Source organism: Lissotriton vulgaris, unplaced genomic scaffold (genome assembly GCF_964263255.1).
Source record: "Lissotriton vulgaris unplaced genomic scaffold, aLisVul1.2 SCAFFOLD_2474, whole genome shotgun sequence".
NCBI classification, from domain to species: Eukaryota; Metazoa; Chordata; class Amphibia; order Caudata; family Salamandridae; genus Lissotriton; species Lissotriton vulgaris.
In genome coordinates this window covers 206,130-229,382 of record NW_028247107.1, presented here as the reverse complement: position 1 = coordinate 229,382, position 23,253 = coordinate 206,130, and the positions used below count along the sequence as shown (strand labels likewise).

The 23,253-nt window shown below is 45.8% G+C and overlaps 1 protein-coding gene across 1 annotated transcript in view; it reads left to right on the top strand.

Moving 5' to 3' along the window:
- Positions 1-3,045: 3,045 nt before the first annotated feature.
- The window catches only part of LOC147665635 (DDRGK domain-containing protein 1-like), a 196,585-nt gene continuing 176,377 nt past the window's right edge, over positions 3,046-23,253 (top strand). Inside the window, exon 1 of the mRNA XM_086949625.1 lies at positions 3,046-3,249. Within this exon, the coding sequence (XP_086805751.1) occupies positions 3,162-3,249 (88 nt within the window). The 5' untranslated portion in view covers positions 3,046-3,161. The remainder of the gene's footprint in view (positions 3,250-23,253) is intronic.

Below are 23,253 nucleotides of genomic sequence, written 5' to 3'. Positions count from 1 at the left end.
TGCTTTCGGCCAGCAGTATATTGTTTTGTAGGATTTCGTTTTGATAGCATTTCTGATCTGTGACAGGCCTGTGAAACGCTCCGATTCACAGTGCACTGCTGATGCACTTACGAGTGCGCGGTCAGTAGTGTGTGAACTCGAGTTTCCCTACTTTATTTTTCCTTGCAATATTATATAGCGCGAACTCGACAACATGGCATGAGCACAATTTACATTACAGAAGAACACATTCATTTGTGGTAGGCACAGGGAGACAAAGCGATTTGCCTGGAATCACAGGATGTTGAGCTGATGCCGAGATTCGAACATAGCTCCCCAGCTCTAAACTTCGCAATTCTAGAACTTCTGGCGGGAGATGTGTCTAAAAGTGTATGTCAGTGCTGGCCATCAATGAGAGAGACCTGTGCATTTTTCAAATGGGTGGTGAAAAAATATGAGTATGTTGCTGGAGATGTGGGCTGCTCTGCCACCAATGTACTTACTTATGTGTCCGGATGTGCATGGCGCGAGGCCTGTGCGCAACAGGAGTATAAATTCTCCTATCCCTTCAGGCATCACCGGAAGTTAAGGCGAGATTAGATTTCCTGCACAAAGGCCCCTGTTTGCGCTCCTTCCGGCCCTTGGGAATAGCGCCATGCCTGACCTCCATACAGTAAAGCAGGTGCACGTCACTGGGAGCGCGGGGCAAGCACACCCGGAGCTGGAATGTACAGAACCTGGGAAGAAAAAACAATGAAATATTGGGAACAACGCTTGCTTTTTTTTCGTAATCCTGCGGCCCGCACACGCCCATGCCCCCAGCACACGCCCACAGCACACGATATGAGACATGGCATGAAGGGCGGAACGTACCACACACCTCCAGCATTTGTCATGCCCCCAGCACACGCCCACAGCACAACGCAGACACGCCCACTACCTTTTAAATATATATGGTGGGCGTCTGTATGGCCTATGTCCTTCTGCTGCAACTACCCTTTCCAACGCTGTATTGGGTGTTACGATTGGTGCTGTGGTTCCTGAGATTACCCGCCTCAAAGGTTTGGGCTCTCTCTTTATTATATTAGTATAGATAGATATAGATGTTTGTATTGTCTTCCCTTCCCTTTTGCTCCACCCCAGGCGTTGGTCTGCGCAGGGGTGTATAAAAGCAAGTCCGATGATGAAGCATGTCACAATTATGTGTTTTCTTTAAGCACAAGTCACATCTCTCCAGGAGAATCATACACACTACTACTCTCTGTGTGTTTTACTGTTGTGACTGGGGAAGCTGGAGTAGTGGTTGTGTTTTGCCTCTCTTCCCTTCTTGTGTGTGAGAAAAGCTTTTTATAGCTCCCAGCTGGGGTGGGTGTAGCTATGGCCAGCTTTTCTTGTTTTTGTTTCCTGTCCTGAGGTTGGAGCAAACTTCATTGAGTGATGAGTGGGACGAGGATGAGAAGTACTAGCAAAGTGAACATCACTGGTAAGCAATCGGGCAATTACTTGTGACTTTTTCAGATGGCTCCCTTGTATATTTCTGACAGTGGAGGCTGCTACAGAACGGGTCGGATGAGCGAGTTGAAAAAATAAACAAATATCACATGCCTGTTAACAGCTGCAGCCTCTCCTTCGTCCTCTTCCTGACTTCCGGCAGGCTCCGAGACTCCCCTAAGCCAATCACAACGCTGCTGTCATCCGCATGACAGCAGTGTCGTGGTTGATCTGAGCGGCATGTTTGGATGTTCAGGAAGTGCCTGGAAGCCTGAGACAGATCTGCATCCAGTTGTGTAACACATCAAGGTGGAGAAATGCTAAGTGTGTGTCTCTTTGGCCGGCCCAAGGTGGCCAGCCAAAGAGTCATGCGCACTTATGGTTCACAAACCACTCCTCCTCCCTGTGACCCCAGTTCTGTCCTGTTCTAACCTGGTCAGTAGATCATAATAAAAATAAAACAATAATAATGTTGTGTTATTGTCATCTTATTTTTCCTTTTTTACACTGCTCAGAGAGCAGTGGGGAAACACTCCTCCGCCTTAGTGGAGGAGCCGCCGTTGATTTCTCCCCCACCCCAGATCGTACGGCCATCCTTCGTCCTTGTTCATTGCCCTTTTACTTTTTTTAGGTCGAGCATTCGAGAACTCTTGTATATACTTTAGTATATACTTATATGTGTATGTACTTTGTGGGCTCTGGAAATCAGCCCTAGGACTTGTCTGCTTCCGCTTATGGAATATTTTTTCTGTTCAAGTGCCTCTATTTAACTGTCTTGATAGAAAACGACCAGCAGAGGTTAGTAAAATACCAGAATCCCTTTAGCATTCTCTAGATTCCAATCCATAGAAATTGTTCGAGTTTTTTTTTTTACTTTCAGTGATGGTGCTGTTCAAAATGGCTAATAACTCAATGATAAAGCCAAAAGCTTTAGTCTCATATGTGAGCCCTACTGGCTTTGCTAACGGTTGTTCTGGTATATTTGGGTACTTTTAGTTTGCTATTTGAATTAAAAACAGATTTATGAGCACCCGGGGTAAAGTAAACATTTAGAAAGGATTTCAGTATTTTCATGTTCAGCTACATTCGATACAGTGTCACTCAAGGTGTCACACAAAATACACACATAAGAACACTGTAAAGTGGAAACACGGAAATGTCACACATTAGTATGTTGAAAACTTGCCAACTATGTTTTTGCAGTTCACCAAAATAAGTGACAGGCAAAGCAGGAAACTTGAGAACATTCTTCCCACTTAATAGATTCGAAATTATGTTTCACTTAAGATTAAAGTTGATTTTTAAAACTAACGTTTTCCATTCTTAAATGTCCCCTTTGTAGAAAGAACATAAAAGTACAACTCTCGCAGTCAGACCGTATAACGCTCTAAAAAAGGGCTCTCCCTGGGAAGAAGATCGTTTCTTGTCTAATAACTATTTACTAGGCATCTAATTGCAGCTCTTGTCTTAGAAAAGCTTCTTTATAATAAGCTGTGTGGTTCTATGCCTCAGACAGCTGTTAACTAGCTACGTAACAAGATGGCCACTGACGTAACACGCCTCGCTGAACTTCTTGTCTTTCTTTTGTGTCCACTGATGGGTTCTGCCTCAGTCTATTGACGTACAGGGCCAATCCCGTCCCGTCCGTTTGAGCACCCGTACCAGTGACAGCGGTGACGTGTGCTGCAGGCATGGAGCCGGTGCTATATGTCATCGCGGCGCTAATTCTGGCTGCCCTGCTCTTCTTCGTTACCCGCAGACGTGGCCAGGGGCAGTCAGGTAAGAGACCGTCGCAGCAGTACCTGCGTTTTCACCTCTAATGTAATCAGCATGTAACCCGCTGAGAGCTCTAGGGCAGGCGTCTGCTGTCTCTTGCAGTCGTGTACTTTGAAGCAGTTGGAACTCAGAAACCGACGTAGGACTAGCTTTCCCTTTACTGTTTATAGTAAGCGTGGTGGCCATATTGGAATCGTTGTTTTCTAGTGAGGTAGAAGTTTCTAAAAAGTGGGAACAACAAACTAGCTTTTGTTTTATAATGCAGAGTTTATATAAAGGGTACTACCCCTATCTGGGGCAATAAAGCACTTGCCTACATGTGCTAGACCGTGTAGGGTGTGTGGTAGGAAGGATATTTGTTTTGCTCCTATGTGGGAACTGATTCCTTGTCGTCTGTGAGGACCACTTAGAGGCGGTTATCTCATTAAGGGACGCAGAGTCGGCTGTAGGCATGGGGGATCTGGGCCCAGGCTGCCAGTCTTCCGAGGGGCGAAAAGAACTTTCTGTGTGAAATTCCTGCAAACACCAACGCCCCTCTGCCTTAGCTCCAGTGATTCAGTTTAAAGTGCTGCAGTTACTGTTTTTGGTCCGTGACTGCTTTAGAGCAGAATAATTTATCATACGTGTGTAGCTTAGCAAATCAAACACTGGTACTGAATACCAAATTGAGCACAAGAACATACCTTGCTAACCAAGATAGCATAGTTAAAAAAACATAGTCAGTGTCAGCCAGAAGAACGCCAGGTATTGTTCAGGTTCACTATACTTAAAACATATCAAAATTAGTTAGATACATAGGTTGCTCAAGGAAAGGGGGGAAATTTAGAAGTGCTGTTGAAAAGGGTAGAAGGGATGAGTAGTCACAGATATTCAGGAGTTATACATTTTTTATACATTAGCAATGGACTGGTAAAGACCAGTACAGCAGACCTGTCCTAAACAATTTATTTATAGGATTTTGTTATATATATATTTTTTTTAATGCAAAAATGCAACATTAAGTGAAGGTAATGGGATGAGGGACAGGTCCTATGTGGGTGGGGTGCGTTGACATTTCGACTCGGCTTGTGCTTAGATGGTAATTTGAACCTCCGCTACAAGTCTTCCTCAGGACGAAGGGGAACGGGGGGCAACCTAATACTGGTGCCAGAAGGGCCACTGTTGCTTGAGTAGTAGCTCAGTCAGAGTGTTCCAAGAGTGGTGAGTGAAATCCACTTCTGAGGGCCCACCCTATGAAGTCCTCAGGGGTAATTAAAACCGTGGATGAAATTAGATTGGTCGGACATCCAAATTAATCTGTCCAGACCTTGTTAATTGCCGATGCCGGGTGCCACACGCCTCATGAGATGCCTTCTGCCACGTTCAAGGTTGTGTTGCGTTCAAGGGGTTGTTGTGTTTAATTTGGTATTCAGTACCAGTGTTTGACTTGCTAAGCTACACACGTATGATAAATTATAATTAATTTCTGCTCCAAAGTAGTCACGGACCATCTATTTTCTTATTGCATTGCACCGAGGTCCGTTTGCGATTATTTGGGTACCCCAATATTTTGTAATGGCAGTGGGTGTTTTTAGCACCCATTCAGCCGCCTACCTTCCACCACATCTACTTCTTAGCCCCCGCTGCCACACATCTATACACCCACCTCTCCAAACATCTTCGAACCAGCCTGGAAGACATGGCTGCCAAGCCTTCAGATTGCTATGTGTCACATTTTCTCAGTTCTAGTGTAATTATAAGTGACACTTCAATGACTATGAATGGCACTTTCTCACAAGTAAAATCAAGCAATGAAGACGAAGGAAATACACAAATGTTAAAAATGACTTCCCACTGAGCAACAAAAAACTCTAATAATATTTTTTAACTGCTGCAAAGCACCAAAAATGGAAGGACACTAATGGGAGACAGAATACGTGACTGCAGTCCTCGGTAACATAGGTCAGGTAGGCACTGCAGGTGCTCAGAAGATTATCTTAGCCGCACTATGCAGATTGTACGATATTGATATAGACTACACCGGGTTGATTGGTGATGGCAGTTGGTCGGAGCAATTGCCACTGGAGGAAGCAAGAGGATGTTGTTTAGCAGTGACAGAGAGAGCCCTGTGATAACTCTGCTGTGCCTTTCTATGCCTGGATAAACTGGATTTCACCATCCAGTTAACTCATTTTCTGTAGTTGTTTTAGTTAGGGGGTGGGTGCTCTGCTTTGTGGTTGGCATGGGCATAGCTGCCAGGTTTTTAGTTTGCTCCTGTGTGAGATTTATAGGCTTTCAGGGTATTTATGAGTAGCGTTTCGCTGCCTCTTATGTAACACTTTGTAACAAATTAAAGAACGCTCCTAATATCTTTTTTCATGGAAGTTTTATTTTTTCAAAACTTAATCTTGTGTTCAGCTTTCTCATAACCCACAGACTACAGTGCAAAGTGAGAACGCTTTTAACAATCGGTTTCACCAATATTCATTTTTCTTTATAGACTCAAAATGTGTAAACATTCTTGATGGCTGCAGAAGTAGTTACCAATTTAAACCAGTGCCACTCATTAAGACTAAGGATATAACTCAATTCGGTTAATAATATCATTAGAGGTAAATATTTGGTCAAAGGGCAAAAAATATACCTCAAAACAAATGCAAAGTGCTGCTCTTAATGGGACATGATTATTTTTTTACAGACATTTTCATTTTTGTGGTCCCAGGATGGCAGATGTTCCCAGAGCTGCAGCAGGGCTCTCTTTTGCTGCTGATGACGTACAGAGATTCAGAAAAGGGGGGGTGGTGATGGACAGAGTATCTGAATTAAGCAGAACACTCATACCCAGTCAACAGATCAGGGCTTGATCCATCACCGTTTTTTAGCTCACTGCACCATCCCAGCTCAGAACCTGGCTACATGCAAATTAGTCTTTCCCTGGCCCAGTGCATCATGGGAACAGGGCAGACCAAACTACCAAGCCAATTCTTTTACTGGAAAGGAAACAAGCTTCCGGGGACCGGTTTCTGGCATTACAGCCGTCTTCGGCCCGGCTTGCTTGAATCCTGATGGTGCAGTGAGCAAGGGACTCATGTCTGAGCATACCCTTCCATGCTTATGGTGGACAGAACGATTCAGAAAAGGGGGGTGGTGATGGACAGAGTATCTGAATTAAGCAGAACACTCATACCCAGTCAACAGATCAGGGCTTGATCCATCACCGTTTTTTAGCTCACTGCACCATCCCAGCTCAGAACCTGGCTACATGCAAATTAGTCTGTCCCTGGCCCAGTGCATCATGGGAACAGGGCAGACCAAACTACCAAGCCAATTCTTTTACTGGAAAGGAAACAAGCTTCCGGGGACCAGTTTCTGGCATTACAGCCGTCTTCGGCCCGGCTTGCTTGAATCCTGATGGTGCAGTGAGCAAGGGACTCATGTCTGAGCATACCCTTCCACGCTTATGGTGGACAAAACGATTCAGAAAAGGGGGGTGGTGATGGACGACAGAGTATCTGAATTAAGCAGAACACTCATACCCAGACAACAGATCAGGGCTTGATCCATCACCGTTTTTTAGCTCACTGCACCATCCCAGCTCAGAACCTGGCTACATGCAAATTAGTCTGTCCCTGGCCCAGTGCATCATGGGAACAGGGCAGACCAAACTACCAAGCCAATTCTTTTACTGGAAAGGAAACAAGCTTCAGGGGACCGGTTTCTGGCATTACAGCCGTCTTCGGCCCGGCTTGCTTGAATCCTGATGGTGCAGTGAGCAAGGGACTCATGTCTGAGCATACCCTTCCACGCTTATGGTGGACAAAACGATTCAGAAAAGGGGGGTGGTGATGGACAGAGTATCTGAATGTGAGTCCCTTGCTCATTGCACCATCAGGATTCAAGCAAGCCGGGCCGACGACGGCTGAAATGCCAGAAACCGTTCCCCGGAAGCTTGTTTCCTTCCCAGTGTAAGAATTGGCTTGGTAGTTTGGTTTGCCCTGTTCCCATCATGCACTGGGACAGGAACAGACTAATTTGCATATAGCCAGGTTCTGAGCTGGGATGGTGCAGTGAGCTAAAAAACGGTGTTGGATCTAGCCCTGATCTCTTGACTGGGTGAGAGTATTCTGCTTAATTCAGAAACTCTGTCCATCACCACCCCTTGTTGTTAAATATGATGAAGTACAGAGGGCGGGCAGAGTTTAACCATTTAACCAACGTTTTAGCCATAAAATAAATATGTAAGCAGTATGGATTGGGCTTGATGGCTCCTTGGGTGTGAACTAGAACATAATAGAAGAGCGGCAAACAGTGTCAGAGACAGATAGTCATTATGTTGTCTGGGGGGCGGGAGTGGCCAGGAGCAAGAGAGCCATGTTAAAGATATGCTCTCGCCTGACTTTCCCATTGTTCATGCCACAGCAAAAACAAAACCATTTAGATACTGCACCATGTCCGCTTTGCTACCAGGCCCGCCTGCGAGGCCTACAGCTCCAACCTATGTGTGCGGACACGAGTTGGCCAGGTGCTGACAAGCTGGGAAACCAGCTATGAACAGATGAGCCCTTGCTCGTGACCCCATAAACAACAAGATGCCAGTTCAAACTACCTGATCATTCCGATGGCCGTGCTTGGTGAAGACACAGGATACACGTGGTTGCGGAGGCCAGGGGCCTGATTTCAGGAATTGTCCCCACACCCCCCTACTTGTGGCTGACCGCGCTAACCAAAACTAGCTGAAACACATTAATAAACAAGTGAAGGCGTGCGTTCATGTCTAATCTGCTTGCCTTTGTGTCACCAGGGCTAGGCTGGGCACGTACTTTTTTCTGTGTCGAGAGGGTCGGCAAGAGCCAGCTAGTGGTGTCCTCCAGCCACAGCAAACCGACTCGTACCTCGCACATGGCAATGCCGGCCACCGGGCATGATATAAGCTGCCTCAGGCAGGCAGGTGTGTTCAAGGAAGCTGGGAACCACACTGTGGCAGTATGGCAGTCAGCTGTGGTCCAGTTAGCTGTCGGTCACGCACGCCTCCCTAGTCCCGCTTCCTGAATCCTCACTTCCTTCCAGGCGGTGAGGTCACATTGCCCTCGCGGCGCCACAGCCAGTTATCGTACAAGTACTGAGGCAGGCCGAGTCCGGGTGTCTCTGTATAATTTGGCACAGCACTACCTTGTCTGAGTGACGTCAGGCCTGACCTAGCTGTAATCAGTGAGTGACTCAGCCGCGCCGGGGGGTAATTTCAATGCAGCAGACTAAAAAGATACCTTGTAGCAGCAGTGCACAAGAATGTGCTGGTGGCTGCGCTCCGGCCGGCAAGTCTGCAGGGAGCAGCAGAGCCGGCAGAGGCCATAGGTGCACACGCTTAGTGGTGGTTACAGCAGAGAGTCAGTGGCATTAAAATGCGTGACAATGCATTTCAGTGCGGTGATGCGGCACACCACATTGGAATGCAGTAGTGTCACGCCTGATGCGTGATACTTGGCAGGACTGCAGAGTTAAGGGGATTCAGGTGAGCTGGGGGAGGCGCATAGATGTGTGTTTAGAGTCCAGTCTCTGCATTGATGTAAATAGCCAGGGACTTACCTGTGAAGAGGGGCTCCCTGCTGCATCATTTTATTCACCTGTATATAAAGAGCAGTGGTCCCAAGACCATAGATGTCACACACAGTGTACAAATACATCAAATGATCAGTTTATTCAGTTGTATATAAAAAACAGTGTGACGAAACATTGAGTGTGGGGTGAGAAACATGCTTGTGCTCTCATACAAGTGATACACACGTGTGACAATACGTAATCAAGGGTGTGTATCAAGTAAGAACAACACAGCCCATTTAATTCTTATGTAAAGTCAGATTGGGTCCATAGAACTAGTCGACGTTTCGATCCTGTAGACCGCTAGAAGTATCATTATCAGGACTCTTAAGAATACATGAGCCTGAGAAAATAGAGAAGTGCAATAGAGCACAGAATATATAGTGTTAAGAGTATAGAAGGCCACTGTGTGGGATTCCAATGTATACGAGAGAATACTCACTGGGCACTAATCAAACATTGCTAAAGGAACCAATTGGCTGAATTCTGCCACACCTATAGATTCAAATTACACAAGCCATCAGCCAAAATGCCTGGAAAGAATGGAGTGGGATAGGGGAACATAGTGAATGGGATTAGAGAAAATCTCAATTGTCTCATAATTACCTGTCCTAGGATTGCATAGGCTTGCAAAGTCGTCATCATTTACCAGGGTAGTTCGGTCAAGTTCAAGGGGGATCTAAAATGAGGTGTCAGAAAGTATGTAAAAAAACTGGTTGTTAAAGAAATGATATAGTAGGAATGAATGCCCTTTCATAAGGGCATTTTAATCACCAGAAGTGAGGGCAGCACGTTTCTTTCCCCTACAGGGTGCAATTGGAATAAGTGCCGCTCTGATGGGAAACAGCACTAAGCAGTGTGATGGATGTAGTAGTGTGAGAGATAGGCATACAGATTATGGTTTTTAGTCGTCTGGAAGCTTTGAGCAGCTCTGCAGGTCCCTTTATGGTATTTTTTTATTTTCATAGTCTGGTTACTGCACTAAGTTGTCCATTGTGTGATATTTTATTTAAAATGTGTGGTCTTGTACAGGTTGGAGGAAGACGTGAATCAGAGATCTGCTGCAATGTGCAATGTTACTATAATTCCATATCTGATTGCCATTGTGAGATTACATACAATGGTTATATGTATTTAGTTGGGACTTGCAGTGGTGAACTAAATTAAAGATCTCTGTTGGCCAGCAGCATGTGACAAATCTCTTCCTACATTCCATGACTGTTCAGTTTTTATGGGTGGTTTATTACTGTGGACTTGTATAGTACTGGGTGATGGACATGCCCCTTAGCAGTTATGTCTCATTTTATCTGGAAACTGTCAAGCAGCATAAGGAAGTGATTATACAGTCTGTATAGTTGACTGTCCAACCACTGAGTCTTATTGTAAGTGTGTTAAATATTGTATTGTATTTTAATGGTATTTATGTAGCACTTACTAGCCCTGAAAAAGTATTGGAGCATTTTGTCGGGCAGCACGCTGCTCCGGATTCCAGGCTTAGTAAGATTATTTTGTTATTGGTTATTGAGATTAGTCTTGCACTCCTAAGGAAATCATGCCATGTAATTTACTCCAGTTTCTATGTTGTAGATTAAAGGAATAGGAGTTGGGCGTGATCTTTAGTGGAAAAGAGCGATGTGTGAATTCATGCATTGGTTGGCAGTATTGTTAGATGAGCGTCAGGCCATTAGGTATGTTTAGGTTGCTGGGTATATGACTTTGAAAGGAGAGGTTGTGATGTTTGAAATGAGGTGTGTGAAATGTATAGCTATACAATAATAGGTATTTAGGCAAACATGCTTGTGACTAGGAGTTGGCTGTGCTCAGAGGTTGGAGGCATGCAGAGACTGGAAACAAAGGAGACAGCCAATCAAAAGAAAAAGAAGAGTCGACAATCAGAAGTTTTAAGTCATAGTCAGATTTCATGCAGGGGTTTTAAGAAATATTGTGGAGGCTTCTTAAGGTTGCATGCAAAACTGCAGAATATAACAATATTATTTGCATGAGTTCAGTCTTATGTAGGCCATTAAGACTAGCGCATGCACACACCACCATCACCTGAAGTTAAATACATTTAAAATAAATATGGTTTCCTTTTCCCATAGATCGGATGATAGGAATATAGGTATGTATACTTTCAATGTTCGTGCTTAAGATGCTCTTCCCCCTTTCCTTCTTATGATCAGGGTAGGTTGAAGGCTAATAGTCTGTTTTAATACATTTGTGTAAAGTAATGCTTCACATGGCAGGTAACACTGGGCTTTCTCCGGCTAAAGCACCTACAACACAAGCACAATAAAATGTGAGCTCTTGCATTTAACTGTCCTTCAGCCTTCCTGTTGCTGTAATCAGACACACAAGGGGAAGACACTTCCTAGCAACTTCCTCACCTGAGCAATAGAAGCTACAGCCCCCGCCCCTTACCATCTACCAACCTGCAGGACTCCGGAAAAACAGCCCCTCTATAACAAGGTTCTTGTTGACATTCTAAAAGGGAATCATGTCTCTACCCTCACTTCACTGTCTGGCCTCTGCCCTCAGCCCATAGGAATACTGTGTCAGGAAGTAAGTGCATTTGTTTGTTTCCAGACACGCTTTTTAGGTCTCGTCTATTCCATCCCAGCGGGATGGTAGGCGAGATTTATAAAAAGCATTTAGAAAAGTCTACCCACTGCGGATCGCGTACAGTTCATGTGAGCCAGGCGCGTGCACAGGAATTCACTCCCCCTACCCCTCCCTCAAAGCAAGACAAGACAACATCAAAGCGACCGGGGCCGCTCTGATTCCATTTGCCACCACTTCACGCACTCCGCAGGTCATAAACAGGACCATCTACTCTTGAATCGGTATGCTGGCATGGTTGCCCAGACCCCCTCCCAGCGCTGACTTTCCTCTACTTCGTGCCGTCAGTGTTTTACATAGTGTGACTTTGTTCCATTTCCCCGAGTAGCAGTTTGTGTATTCAGACCGATTCACGGATGTCATGGCTTTTTTAATTCTTTAATCAAGGCGACTGCGCGCCTTTCTTTCTTTCCTTTCGCACAGCGCAGCATTCCTACAAGCCGAAAGGTAAAATGTCTGCCTTCTCATCCACATTTCCAAATTCCTGTACGTTAATTAGCATTATCAGAGTTAATGTGCGTCCCAGGATTAAAGTCCTTAACAAGCGCGGAAACCCATGATTCATCTTTAAGCATGAGGGCCACGCGCACAGGATGATGCCTCTCTGCCCGGGACGAATATGAGTGTCAACCCTATCCCTGTGAATCAGCCGAGCACAACAACCAGGAGTTACTCGCCTTACTTTCTACATCGTGCAGTCAGTGTTTAAACGTTTACATTCCCAAGTAGCACCTTTAGTTTGTGTACGACATGCATCCCTCCTTGCTAATCAAGGTACATGCTGTACTTCAGGCTACACATTTAGACACACACAGCCTCCATAGTTTATGTTTAATCCATGCACCCGCAAGCCTTTCTTTTTTTTTTTTCACGGTTCTGTGACATTTATTTTTGCTCCACAGAGGAAAGATACATGGAAAGAATAAACACACATTACGAAGTGGGTTTAAATAACACATCCACGAAGGGTGGTCTTTTTTTGCACACAAGACCCACTACGCACAGCCAAGTACACAGCCATGTTTTGTACATATATATTTTTAAATATATTAAAATAAATATTCAGTCTTTCTTTGTAGTGCTGCTTAAGCGGGCGGACATATGCAGAGATGCAGCTAAATTGGCTCTGCCTCCTGGCTCGAGTTAGTCACTTTTAGCATCCTACAGTTTGATTTGTCCGACTATCTGAAAACAGATTTCTTCCAGCAGAAACTCTCAACAGCAGACTTGTATTTTCATATCCCGCCGGAAGAAGCCTATTTCTTATGTTTAATTTGAAATTTCTTAGGGTTTTCCTCCTCTCTCAACGCCACCCTTATTTTAACAACCCCCCCCCCACACACACACACACTTCTTCCTACGTTCCTCCTCTTCTCAGCTCTCTCGCCCCCTGCCTTTCCCCTCTTTCACTGTGTGCTCTGTATCTCAACTGCCTTCCCTCGCCCATGCCCAGCCTCTTTCATCTTCCCCTCCCACACCGCCTCCCCTCTGCCCATTCATCCATTACCAGCAGCCGGTCCAAAAGAGGCTACTGTCTCCGGAGCTTGGCCGGGAGGGGTGCTGCTGTGCCGGGACCTCCCAGAGCAGCCACTGCACCCCCTCACCAGCGACTAACCCTCCCTCCCTCCGGGGTTATTGGGGGAGAGCCTTCATCCACCGCCTTTGTGCGCTGCAATGACGCCGCTCCATTTCTTAACTCCCCTACAGCTAGCTACCTGATGACTCCAGGGGCCGGAGACATCTTCAGTGCCACCCCCTCCCCCACCGGCACCATCCATCATCTTAGCTAGAAAGAGCCGAGAAACCACAGCCTTGCGGCACTTTCCACAACTTCCAGGTCAGAAACGGATCTTGTAGCAGGCGACCACCTACTTTAAAACAATTTATAGAACGCCTACAGAACGGTATCTTAAGGCGCCGAGAGCGGACGTTAAAATTAAAGCAAGTTGGGCCGGATTCCAATCTGCGGTTGCATCAGCGCATCCGTAATTCATTCTTCAAAGCCACATCATTTTGAAAGGTTTTCAAAAAACTATTCTGATGTGAGACCCCCCCCCCCCACACACACACAACCACTGTTATTTGTTGATGATGTCACTGGGGCCCCATCCCCCCCAAAACACTTACTTCTGGCTAGGGGCCTGACCGAACACTTGCAAGTACAGTTCCTTTATATGCCCCCTTATTTAACATATCTCTTAGTGCTGAGTTGAGACACATCAGGCCAATGCTGCTGTTACCCAAGGGTCACTTGTAAAGGACAGGAGGGCCGCTTAGGGCCCCAGGCCGTTGTCTAAGTATCACTGAAGGTCAGGGCAGGACTGGGAAAGCAAACGCAGCCTTTGCAATAACCGTTTTGCAATGCAATAGATCTCACGGTTACAAGAGTTTGAGCTATTGGCATTGTAAATGACAATGCCTTTTATTTATGTGTTGATTTTTTAAAAATAAATAAAAGGCAATGCCATTTACAATGCCAATAGCTCAAACTCTTGCAAATTCGAGACCTATAGCATAACATAACAAAACAAAGCATAGCATAACAAAACATAACAAAACATAGCATAGCAAAACATAGCATAGCATAACAAAACACAACAAAACATAGCATAGCAACACGAAACACAACAAAGCGCAGCATAACAAAACATAGTATAGCATAGCATAACAAAACATGGCATAGCAAAACAAAGCATAGCATAATAAAACACAATAAAACATAGCCTAGCTTAACAAAACATAGCATAACAAAACATAGCATAGCATAACAAGGCATACCAAAACAACAAAACATAGCATCAATCAATCAATCAATCATCGCATTTATATAGCGCACTACTTACCCAGAGGGTCTCAAGGCGCTGGGGGAGGGGGATCTGCTACTGCTCGAACAACCAGGTCTTGAGTTGCTTCCTGAAGGCGAGGTGGTCCTGGGTCAGGCGGAGGTGGGTCGGGAGGGAGTTCCATGCCTTGGCGGCGAGGTAGGAGAAGGACCGCCACCCTGTGGTGGCTCTACGGATGCGGGGGACGGCGGCGAGGGCGTGGCTGGTCGATCGAAGCTGGCGTTTGGGAGCGTAGAAGTTGAGGCAGCTGTTGAGGTATCCTGGGCCTTGGCTGTGTAGGGCTTTGTGTGCGTGGGTGAGGAGACGGAAGGTGATTCTCTTGTTGACCGGGAGCCAGTGCAGGTCTCTCAGGTGTCCGGAGATGTGGCTGCGACGGGGGATGTCCAGGATGAGTCGTGCTGAGGCGTTCTGGATCCGCTGGAGTCTCTTCTGGAGTTTGGCGGTGGTTCCGGCGTAGAGGGTGTTGCCGTAGTCCAGACGGCTGGTGACGAGGGCCTGGGTGACCGTCTTCCTGGTCTCGGTGGGGATCCACCGGAAGATCTTACGTAGCATGCGCAGGATGTTGAAGCACGACGAGGAGACGGCGTTGACTTGTCTGGTCATGGAGAGGGAGGAGTCCAGGATGAAGCTCAGGTTGCGTGCGTGGTCTGTTGGTTTGGGTGCGCTGCCTAGGGCGGGGGCCACCAGGAGTCGTCCCAAGCGGCGGGTGAGGATCCCAGGATGAGGACTTCCGTCTTATCTGAGTTCAGTTTCAGGCGGCTGTTCTTCATCCATTCGGCTACCTCTTTCATCCCTTCGTGAAGGTTGGCTCTGGCGGTGGTGGGGTCGTTGGTAAGGGAGAGGATCAGCTGGGTGTCGTCGGCGTAGGAGATGATGCTGAGGTTGTACTGGCGTGCGATGTCTGCAAGGGGGCTCATGTAGATGTTGAAGAGGGTTGGACTGAGCGAGGAGCCTTGAGGGACGCCGCAGATGACTTCGGTGGCTTCAGATCTGAACGGAGGGAGGCGGACTCTCTGTGTCCTTCCGGCGAGGAAGGAGATGATCCACTCCAGTGCCTTCTCCTGGACTCCGACGTTGCTGAGGCGTTGTACTAGGGTACGATGGCAGACAGTGTCGAAGGCCGCGGAGAGGTCGAGGAGGATGAGGGCCGCTGTTTCTCCGTTGTCGAGCAGCGCTCGGATGTCATCGGTGACTGCGATCAGGGCGGTCTCGGTGCTGTGGTTGGCCCGGAAGCCAGACTGCTATGGGTCGAGGGATCCGTTCGTCTCGAGGAAGGCGGCCAGCTGCTTGTTGACGGTCTTCTCAATGACTTTTGCAGGAAACGGGAGCAGCGAGATGGGGCGGTAGTTTTTGAGGTCGGTGGGGTCAGCCGATGGCTTCTTGAGTAGAGCGCTGAGTTCGGCGTGCTTCCAGCTCTCCGGGAAGGTAGCGGTGTCGAAGGAGGTGTTGATGATGTCCCGCAGGTGGGGTGCGATGACAGCGTCGGCCTTGTTGAAGACGTGGTGAGGGCAGGGGTCGGTCGGAGATCCGGAGTGGATGGAGTTCATCGGGCGGACGGTGTCTTCGGTGCTGATCGGAGTCCAGGCGCGGAGGGTGATGGTGGGGGGCGGTGGTTCGGTCGTGGTGTTCGTCGGTTGAGTGCTGAAGCTGTTGTGTATGTCCGCGATCTTGTTGTGGAAGTAGGAGGCGAGGGAGTTGCAGAGGTCTTGCGAAGGGGTGATGTCGTTGTTTCCGGCGTTGGGGTTGGAGAGCTCTTTGACGATGTTGAAGAGTTCTTTGCTGTTGTGTGCGTTGTTGTCCAGTCGTTCCTTGAATGCAGTTTTCTTGGTGGCGCGGATGAGTTGGTGGTGTTTTCGGGTGGCGAGATTGAGGGCAGTCATGTTGTCCGGTGTTGGGTCTCTGCGCCAGGTTCTCTCGAGGGCTCGGCAGTTCTTCTTGGAGCTCTTGAGTTCGTCGGTGAACCATGGGGCTTTCTTGCTACCGGGTCTGCTGGGCGGGGTCCTCAGGGGGGCGAGCTCGTCTGCGCAGTCGCTGATCCACTTCGTGAGGTTGGTGGCCGCCTGGCTAGGGTTCGTTGTGCTCGTGGGAGGGTTCATGCTCAGGGAGGACGCGAGCTGGTCGGCTGTGATCTTGTTCCAGCTCCTGCGTGCAGCCTGTTGCTGGTGGTGGTGGATCGTGGTCCTTGCGAAGCTGAAGTGGACGCAGCTGTGGTCCGTCCAGTGGAGTCCGGTGGCGTGGCTGAAGGCGATGTCCTTGCTGGATGAGAAGACGGGGTCGAGTGCATAGCACAACAAAACATAGCATAGCATAACAAAACAAATTATAGGATATCAAAACTAAACATAGCATAGCATAACAAAGCATAGGATAGCAAAACATAGCATAGCATAACAAAACATAGCATAACACAACAAAACAGCATAACAAAACAAAAAAACACATAGCATAACAAAACATAGCAAAATAGAACAAAACATAGCATAGCTTAACAAAACATAGCATAGCAAAACAAAACATATAATAGCATAGCTAAATATAGCATAATTTACCAAACACAACAAAACATAGCATAGCATAATATAACATAGCATAGCAAAACATAGCATAATAAAACACAACAAAGCATAGCATAGCATAACAAAGCATAGCATAGCATAACATAGCATAGCATAACAAAGCATAGCAACACAAAACACAACAAAGCACAGCATAACAAAACATAGCATAGCATAACAAAACATAGCATAATAAAACACAACAAAACTTAGCATAGCATAGCATAGCATAACATAGCATAGCAAAACACAACAAAACATAGCATAGCATAACAAAACACACCAACGCATAGCATAACAAAACAAAGCATAGGATAGCAAAACTAAACATAGCATAACAAAGCATAGGATAGCAAAACATAGCATAGCATAGCAAAAAATAGCATAGCATAACAAAACATAGCATAACATAACAAAACATAGCATAGCTTAACAAAACACAACAAAACATAGCATAGCAAAACAAAACATATAATAGCATAGCAAAATATAGCATAGCATACCAAACACAACAAAACATAGCATAGCATAGCATAATAAAACATGGCTTAGCAAAACAAAGCATACCATATTAAAACACAACAAAACATGGCATAGCATAGCAAAACATAGCATAGCATAACATAGCATAGCATAACAAAACACAGCAGAGCATAGCATAACAAATCAAAGCATAGATAGCAAAACATAGCATAGCTTAGCAAAACAAAACATAGGATAGCGAAACAACACATAGCATAGCATACAGCATCACTCAGCACCACCACAGCATCACTCAGGGGCACCACAACATCACTATGCGCTACCACAGCATCACTGAACGCCACAGCATCACTCGTTCGCCATCACAACATCACTCAGCGCCACCACAGCATGAATCTGTGCAACCATTCAACAACAACTTGTTCAAATATGTTCTCCCAATGTTTCAAGATTTATTACAAATGTAACAAAAATATGTTAATATTTCACTTCTGTTCTAGGATTTTGGTTATAACAAAATACACTGAACATAATCTTCACAAAAGTTATTTACAAAAGTTTAAGCTATTGCCTTTATAAATTACAATAACTTTTATTTATGTATTAATTATTGAAAAAAATTATAAGCCATTGTTATTTGTAATATCAATACATGTAAGTCACGTAAATAAAACACATATTGCATTACAAATGCTATAGATGTCACATTTGTGAAAATTATAACTATTGGCATTGTAAATGACAAAGCTATTAATTTTGCTATTTTCAAAAACAATACATGAATAAAAAATGTGTCGCAACAGCTCAAACTTTCCTAATGCGAGACCTATTGCATTGCAAATGCTTGTTTATTAATATTTTCCACCCACCACATGCCCCCTACTCAACACCACACACAATGTTTTCCTAAATTATAATTTAAGCTTCAACAAAATTTTGTATCTCCAAAGTGGTATAGCAATCTATATTAATAGTCTATACTCCCACATGGATAACCAGTTTCCATCTAACATTAAATAGACTTGTAAAAAACACGAGGGTCAAATTCATGTTCATACATTTGTGTATACATTGTAAACATTGGGTGAAAATGCAGTGTTCAGAAAACCGTACCATTATCTTATTTACATTAGATAATGAATTGCTGGAGAACGGAAGAAGATGCACGCTAGGCTGCCCGAGTAGCTTTGTGTCACTTAACACTCCACAGGCTCAGTCGTCTTGTTCCAGCAGCACATAGTAGTGCGGCACTCTCTGCCTTTGGCTTGTCTACTGTGACTGGCGGTATGCTCCAAGCAAGCCTCCCCGGCATCAGTGGAAGATTTTCAGACTATTTAGCTCTTTGGTGCTGATTGGATATCTTAGATAAGGATGAACCTGGTAGGGGTATCTAATTTTTAAAGTTTAAGCTGAAAACTGGAACCTAAAAGATCAGACCGCCAACTGCAGATATCTAGCTGCGCAAAACAGTGTCAACATTGGAAAGATGGCCGACCGTGATGGAGCACAGGTCGGATACAAGAAGTGGATTGGACCCAGTCAGCACTTATCTTCAGACTTAAAAGAAATTTCTGTCAAAATCGTCTGAGAATGTAGAGTTCAGAGGGGCAAGGCTGCAGGCAGTGTCTGTGGAAGAGGTGTTTTGAAGAAACTGCATGGCGAAGTTGTGCTGAAGATTTCCATGTTCGATCGTAGGGCCTTATTTTGATGTTGGTGGGCCTGCCACCGACAGGCCATCGGTGGCAGGCCCATCGACATCTACAGAAGCGGTCCGACCCCCGGATTCTGCTCCAGCAGTCGGAAGCATTTGGCAAAGGGACCACGCGCTGCTTTTCCGACAGGCTCCTAAAGCAGTCGGGACACCAGTGGGACAGTAATCCCTACAATAGGGGCAGTGCCTGCTCAGTTTCCCTCTGCCTTTTTATTGCGGTCCAATCACCATGAAATGGCAGACGGGAAGGGACTTTGGGTGGCCCTAGCAGGACTCCTGTCCCCCTGGGCCTCTGCTATGGCGCCTGGAGGTCACATGTAGTGCCACCCCAAAACATCCAGGCACCATGTGCCAGGCATCACATGCATAGATGTTTAAAAATATGCATTTTTCAATTGCAGCTTGTGCTGTGGCCCTTTTCCTGGCCGCAGCACAAGCTGCAATTGTAAAAGGCCTATTTCCGACCGTCATGCTGGTGGTTGCATCGAAATACAGGGGGTGGAGCCCCTGACTACTAGTCGGGTGGCTCCACTCCCACTGTGATGTCGGTCAGACGCTCGTCCAACTGACATCGTAATGAGCCTCTAAGTCTCTTTATTGGAAGTCGAAAAAATTCAGCGGGACGAAGCTGCAAGCTGTAGCCGATTGGGGCGCCACAAGGCCAAATACCTCTTTTGCAAAGGACCGCTGATGAGGATTTGCAGTTGTGGAGAAGAACATTGCGGGAGCTGCAGCAAAGTTAGGCTGACCAGCAATTCATCTTGAGTGGTTCGATCAGCAGCATGGTCCCAGTCTTCTCTTGGTCAAATTTGAGTACCAAGTCTTTAATTTTGGCTATCTGGGCACCTTTAGCACCTCTTGAAGGGGTCAAGGACTGGAAAGCACCACTTGGAGGATTGGGACTCACTTAACCTGGGTCCAAGTATGGGTTGAAGATAGTTGGAGCCTTTTCTGTTTCAAGGCTCTGATCAGGAGGCCACCCAACTAACCCTTGGAGGCACTCCGGTAGTCCTTGGGTTCAAGCAGTGGAACAGGCCTCAAGCAGGAGGGCAGGTCTCTGAGGGTCTTTCCAGGTACAACCAAGCAGCCTTCTGAAGTACACAGCGGGCCCATGCAGCAGCAGTCCTCTGAGAGTCCTTTCGTAAACCCAGAAAGTGAACTGAAGAGTGAGTCTGAGGGTCCTATTTGTATACCATGTCCCTTCTTTAAAGTTGGAGACGTTTTTAGAGAATTTCCTTTGATACGCTTGGAGTTTCCTGGCTACCCTGCCCTGGCTCCAATCGGTCTGCATGAACAATGAAATAGTGTGAAGTTCTTTGTATGAAGGCTATTCACAACCTATTGACTTGTAAGTGCGACAGTGCCCACCTATTGACTTGTAAGTGAGACAGTGCCTACCTGCCCCCTCTCCCTCCCCCCACCACCACCCCCTGTCCTGCCAGTGATAGCCCATCCAGCAACACCGAAACCTTCTATTTTATTTCTATTTGGGAGAAGTAATCAAAGCTCAACTGCCAACTACTCTCGTCATGTTACCCAGGCATAGGCTGCAGCCACAAAATAGCCAGGGCAGGAAAATGCCAACTTACTTGTAGTGTAGTTCCTATATCCCCAAAAGGCTCTGCGCATTAGAATAATATATACTATAGATTTGACGTAGGACTTGGGTCTACTAGGTCTCTATCAATATATTAGACTTAATTGTGAGTGCCAGCTAGCTCAGAGGTAACTAGTAACTTTCTCGAATAAACAAGAAGGGATTAGTTTCTGACAACCTCATAAACGTGACAACTTTGTTTCCCCAAGATAAAACTGATCTTCAGAGTCGTGGAAACAATAGATAGATATTTTACTCAGTCAATCCTGCATGCTTCGTTTCACCAGAGGTGCAGAAAAATAGAGACGGGCGTTTTCAATTAAAGGTATTTATTGAACAGTCTTCTTTCTCATGCAGAAGAAATGAACTGCACAATCGTAATACTGGCTGCACAGTACAATGCGTACAAAACGAAGAGTATTATAAAATAATACTGTAAAAGCATAGTATGGTTTCTAAGCCATAAAATACATACATTAAATATATAAAGACTAAAAGTACTCAACTGGTGCTTCTAAAATATGCCTACCCCGATGTACCTAACCTAAGTCTAGTACGAGGGAAGAAGTAAGTGAGGTGTAGCATAGGTTTAGTATTCTTTTGCCAAGAATCTATCCAAGATTTCTCTTAGGGTCTAATCAGCCCCGTACCTTGGTTTAGAATGTACGAGGTCTGGTGTCTCTCTGTCTCAGGACTCGATTTCCCAACAACCCGCAAGGGTAGCTTGGAAACACTGGAGCTGGATTTCTCGGCAAGAGAAAAGACAGTGTCTTTCTCAATGCGTCTGCTGGAGGGTCGGCTTCCTTCGGCACTTGCTGCAGCGAGATGCGTCGGGCAAGTAGATAGTCGAACTGCTCCAAACCACTGTGTGTTTGCTTGGGCAAGTGTGGGCATATTTATACCTTGAAGGTGCCGAGTTTGACATAAGGTTGGACATAATAAGGTCATCAAAGAGTCTCAGTTCTTTGAAAACTCCATGAGTTCTTGGACAAATCAATATTCAAGCAAGGGGAAGTCCCTGACCGTTGTGGATTTTCCGAACTAGTAGAAGTAGCCATGCCGTATTTCGACTGCATGAGCTATGTCTAAATATGGTTATGATTTCTATGCCTATATAAGGATAGGGTGATTTATACCTATATAAGGGCATGAATCCGGAAAATTACACTAGGGTCCTAAAATCCTGTACAACATACTTTTAAAAGTGTACAAACTTGAATATGCCTAGGCTGGAATTACTCGCCACACTATTTTCTTTTCAGGTTAATGATTTCCTGATACCTTTTAGCTTTTATTTTACAGTTTTTTTATCATTTTTTTTCATCATGTCAAACACTTTTAGATCACATGCATCGAGGGGTGTATATGCCCGCTTGGGCTTTGTTCAAAACACAATAACAGTTATACTTTCACAAAAGTTTCACATTTTACAAAAAACTTTAACTCGCCATATATTGTCATACAATACATATTCAAAAAGAATTTGGAATAAACAAATGATTTTAAAATAAACCAGTCTTGAACTTTACAAGCAAGAGTCTGTACTTCGTGTTACTACTTAGATAAGACTCATGAATGCCCGCAGTACAAAAGGGGTTGTGCTCACTGCTTAATTGATCCAGAAATGCGCCAAGCTTAGTTATTGGTTGCCTCAGATTGCAGGTTTAACTTATGATTTCTTTTTTTTTTTTTTTAAATAATTTTTATTGCAGATACACAGACACAAGAAGGATCACATTAGCAATGTCATACATGCAAGAAATAGGTACATAAAAAATAGAGATCATGAAACCCCCTAGTTCTCATCAGTGCACAAGGCAACAGTGAGTTTATCCGCACATAAAGTTCGTTTCGGCGGAGCCCCGCCTCAGCATAGGGGGTGTCCATGGTAGTCATCTGGGCATCTGCTTTTGTTTTTTCTACGCCCCCCCCCCCTCCCGCCCACAACATAACAAAACAATGCGAGGGAAATCGAAAAAAACATCTTCACATACAACATTCATCAGGATAGTCATGATAGTATTATACGCGGTTCCCGTCAGCCCCAGCCCTCCCTCCCGCGCCCGGTAGTCAGTTGGCCCAAGACATACAAACAGATAGTGCACGCCTGGTACAGTAAGGCCCACTCCTGACGTGTCCCGTTGGTTGTCCCGGTCTTCCTCCTAGCTCCGGGCCCGCACACAGTTCTCCCTACTCCGACCCACTCTCCAACCCATGGTATAGTCTCCACTTCGACCAGACTCTTTTAAACTTTTTGGGGCAGCCCCTCGATTTATAGGTCACTCGCTCCGCCGCCATGTAGAGGTCTAAACCTCTCCTCCATTCCTCCAGAGTAGGTACGGACTCAACCCCCCAGTACTTCGCAATGTCCCGTTTCGCTACCACTAGGGCCAGCGTCAGGAACGTCAGCAGGGGGCGGGGGAGGTCAACATCATTAGTCATTCCCAGGATGGCCAGTTTGGGTTCCTGGTCAAGAGGCACCTCCAGGACCTCCCTCAGTTCTGCAAATACGAGCGTCCAGTAGGATTGTATTTTGCCACACGCCCACAGGATATGGAAGAAGTCCCCTCCCTCGTGTAAGCAACGCAGGCATCTATCATCTGATGTTTTTCCCATCCTGAACAA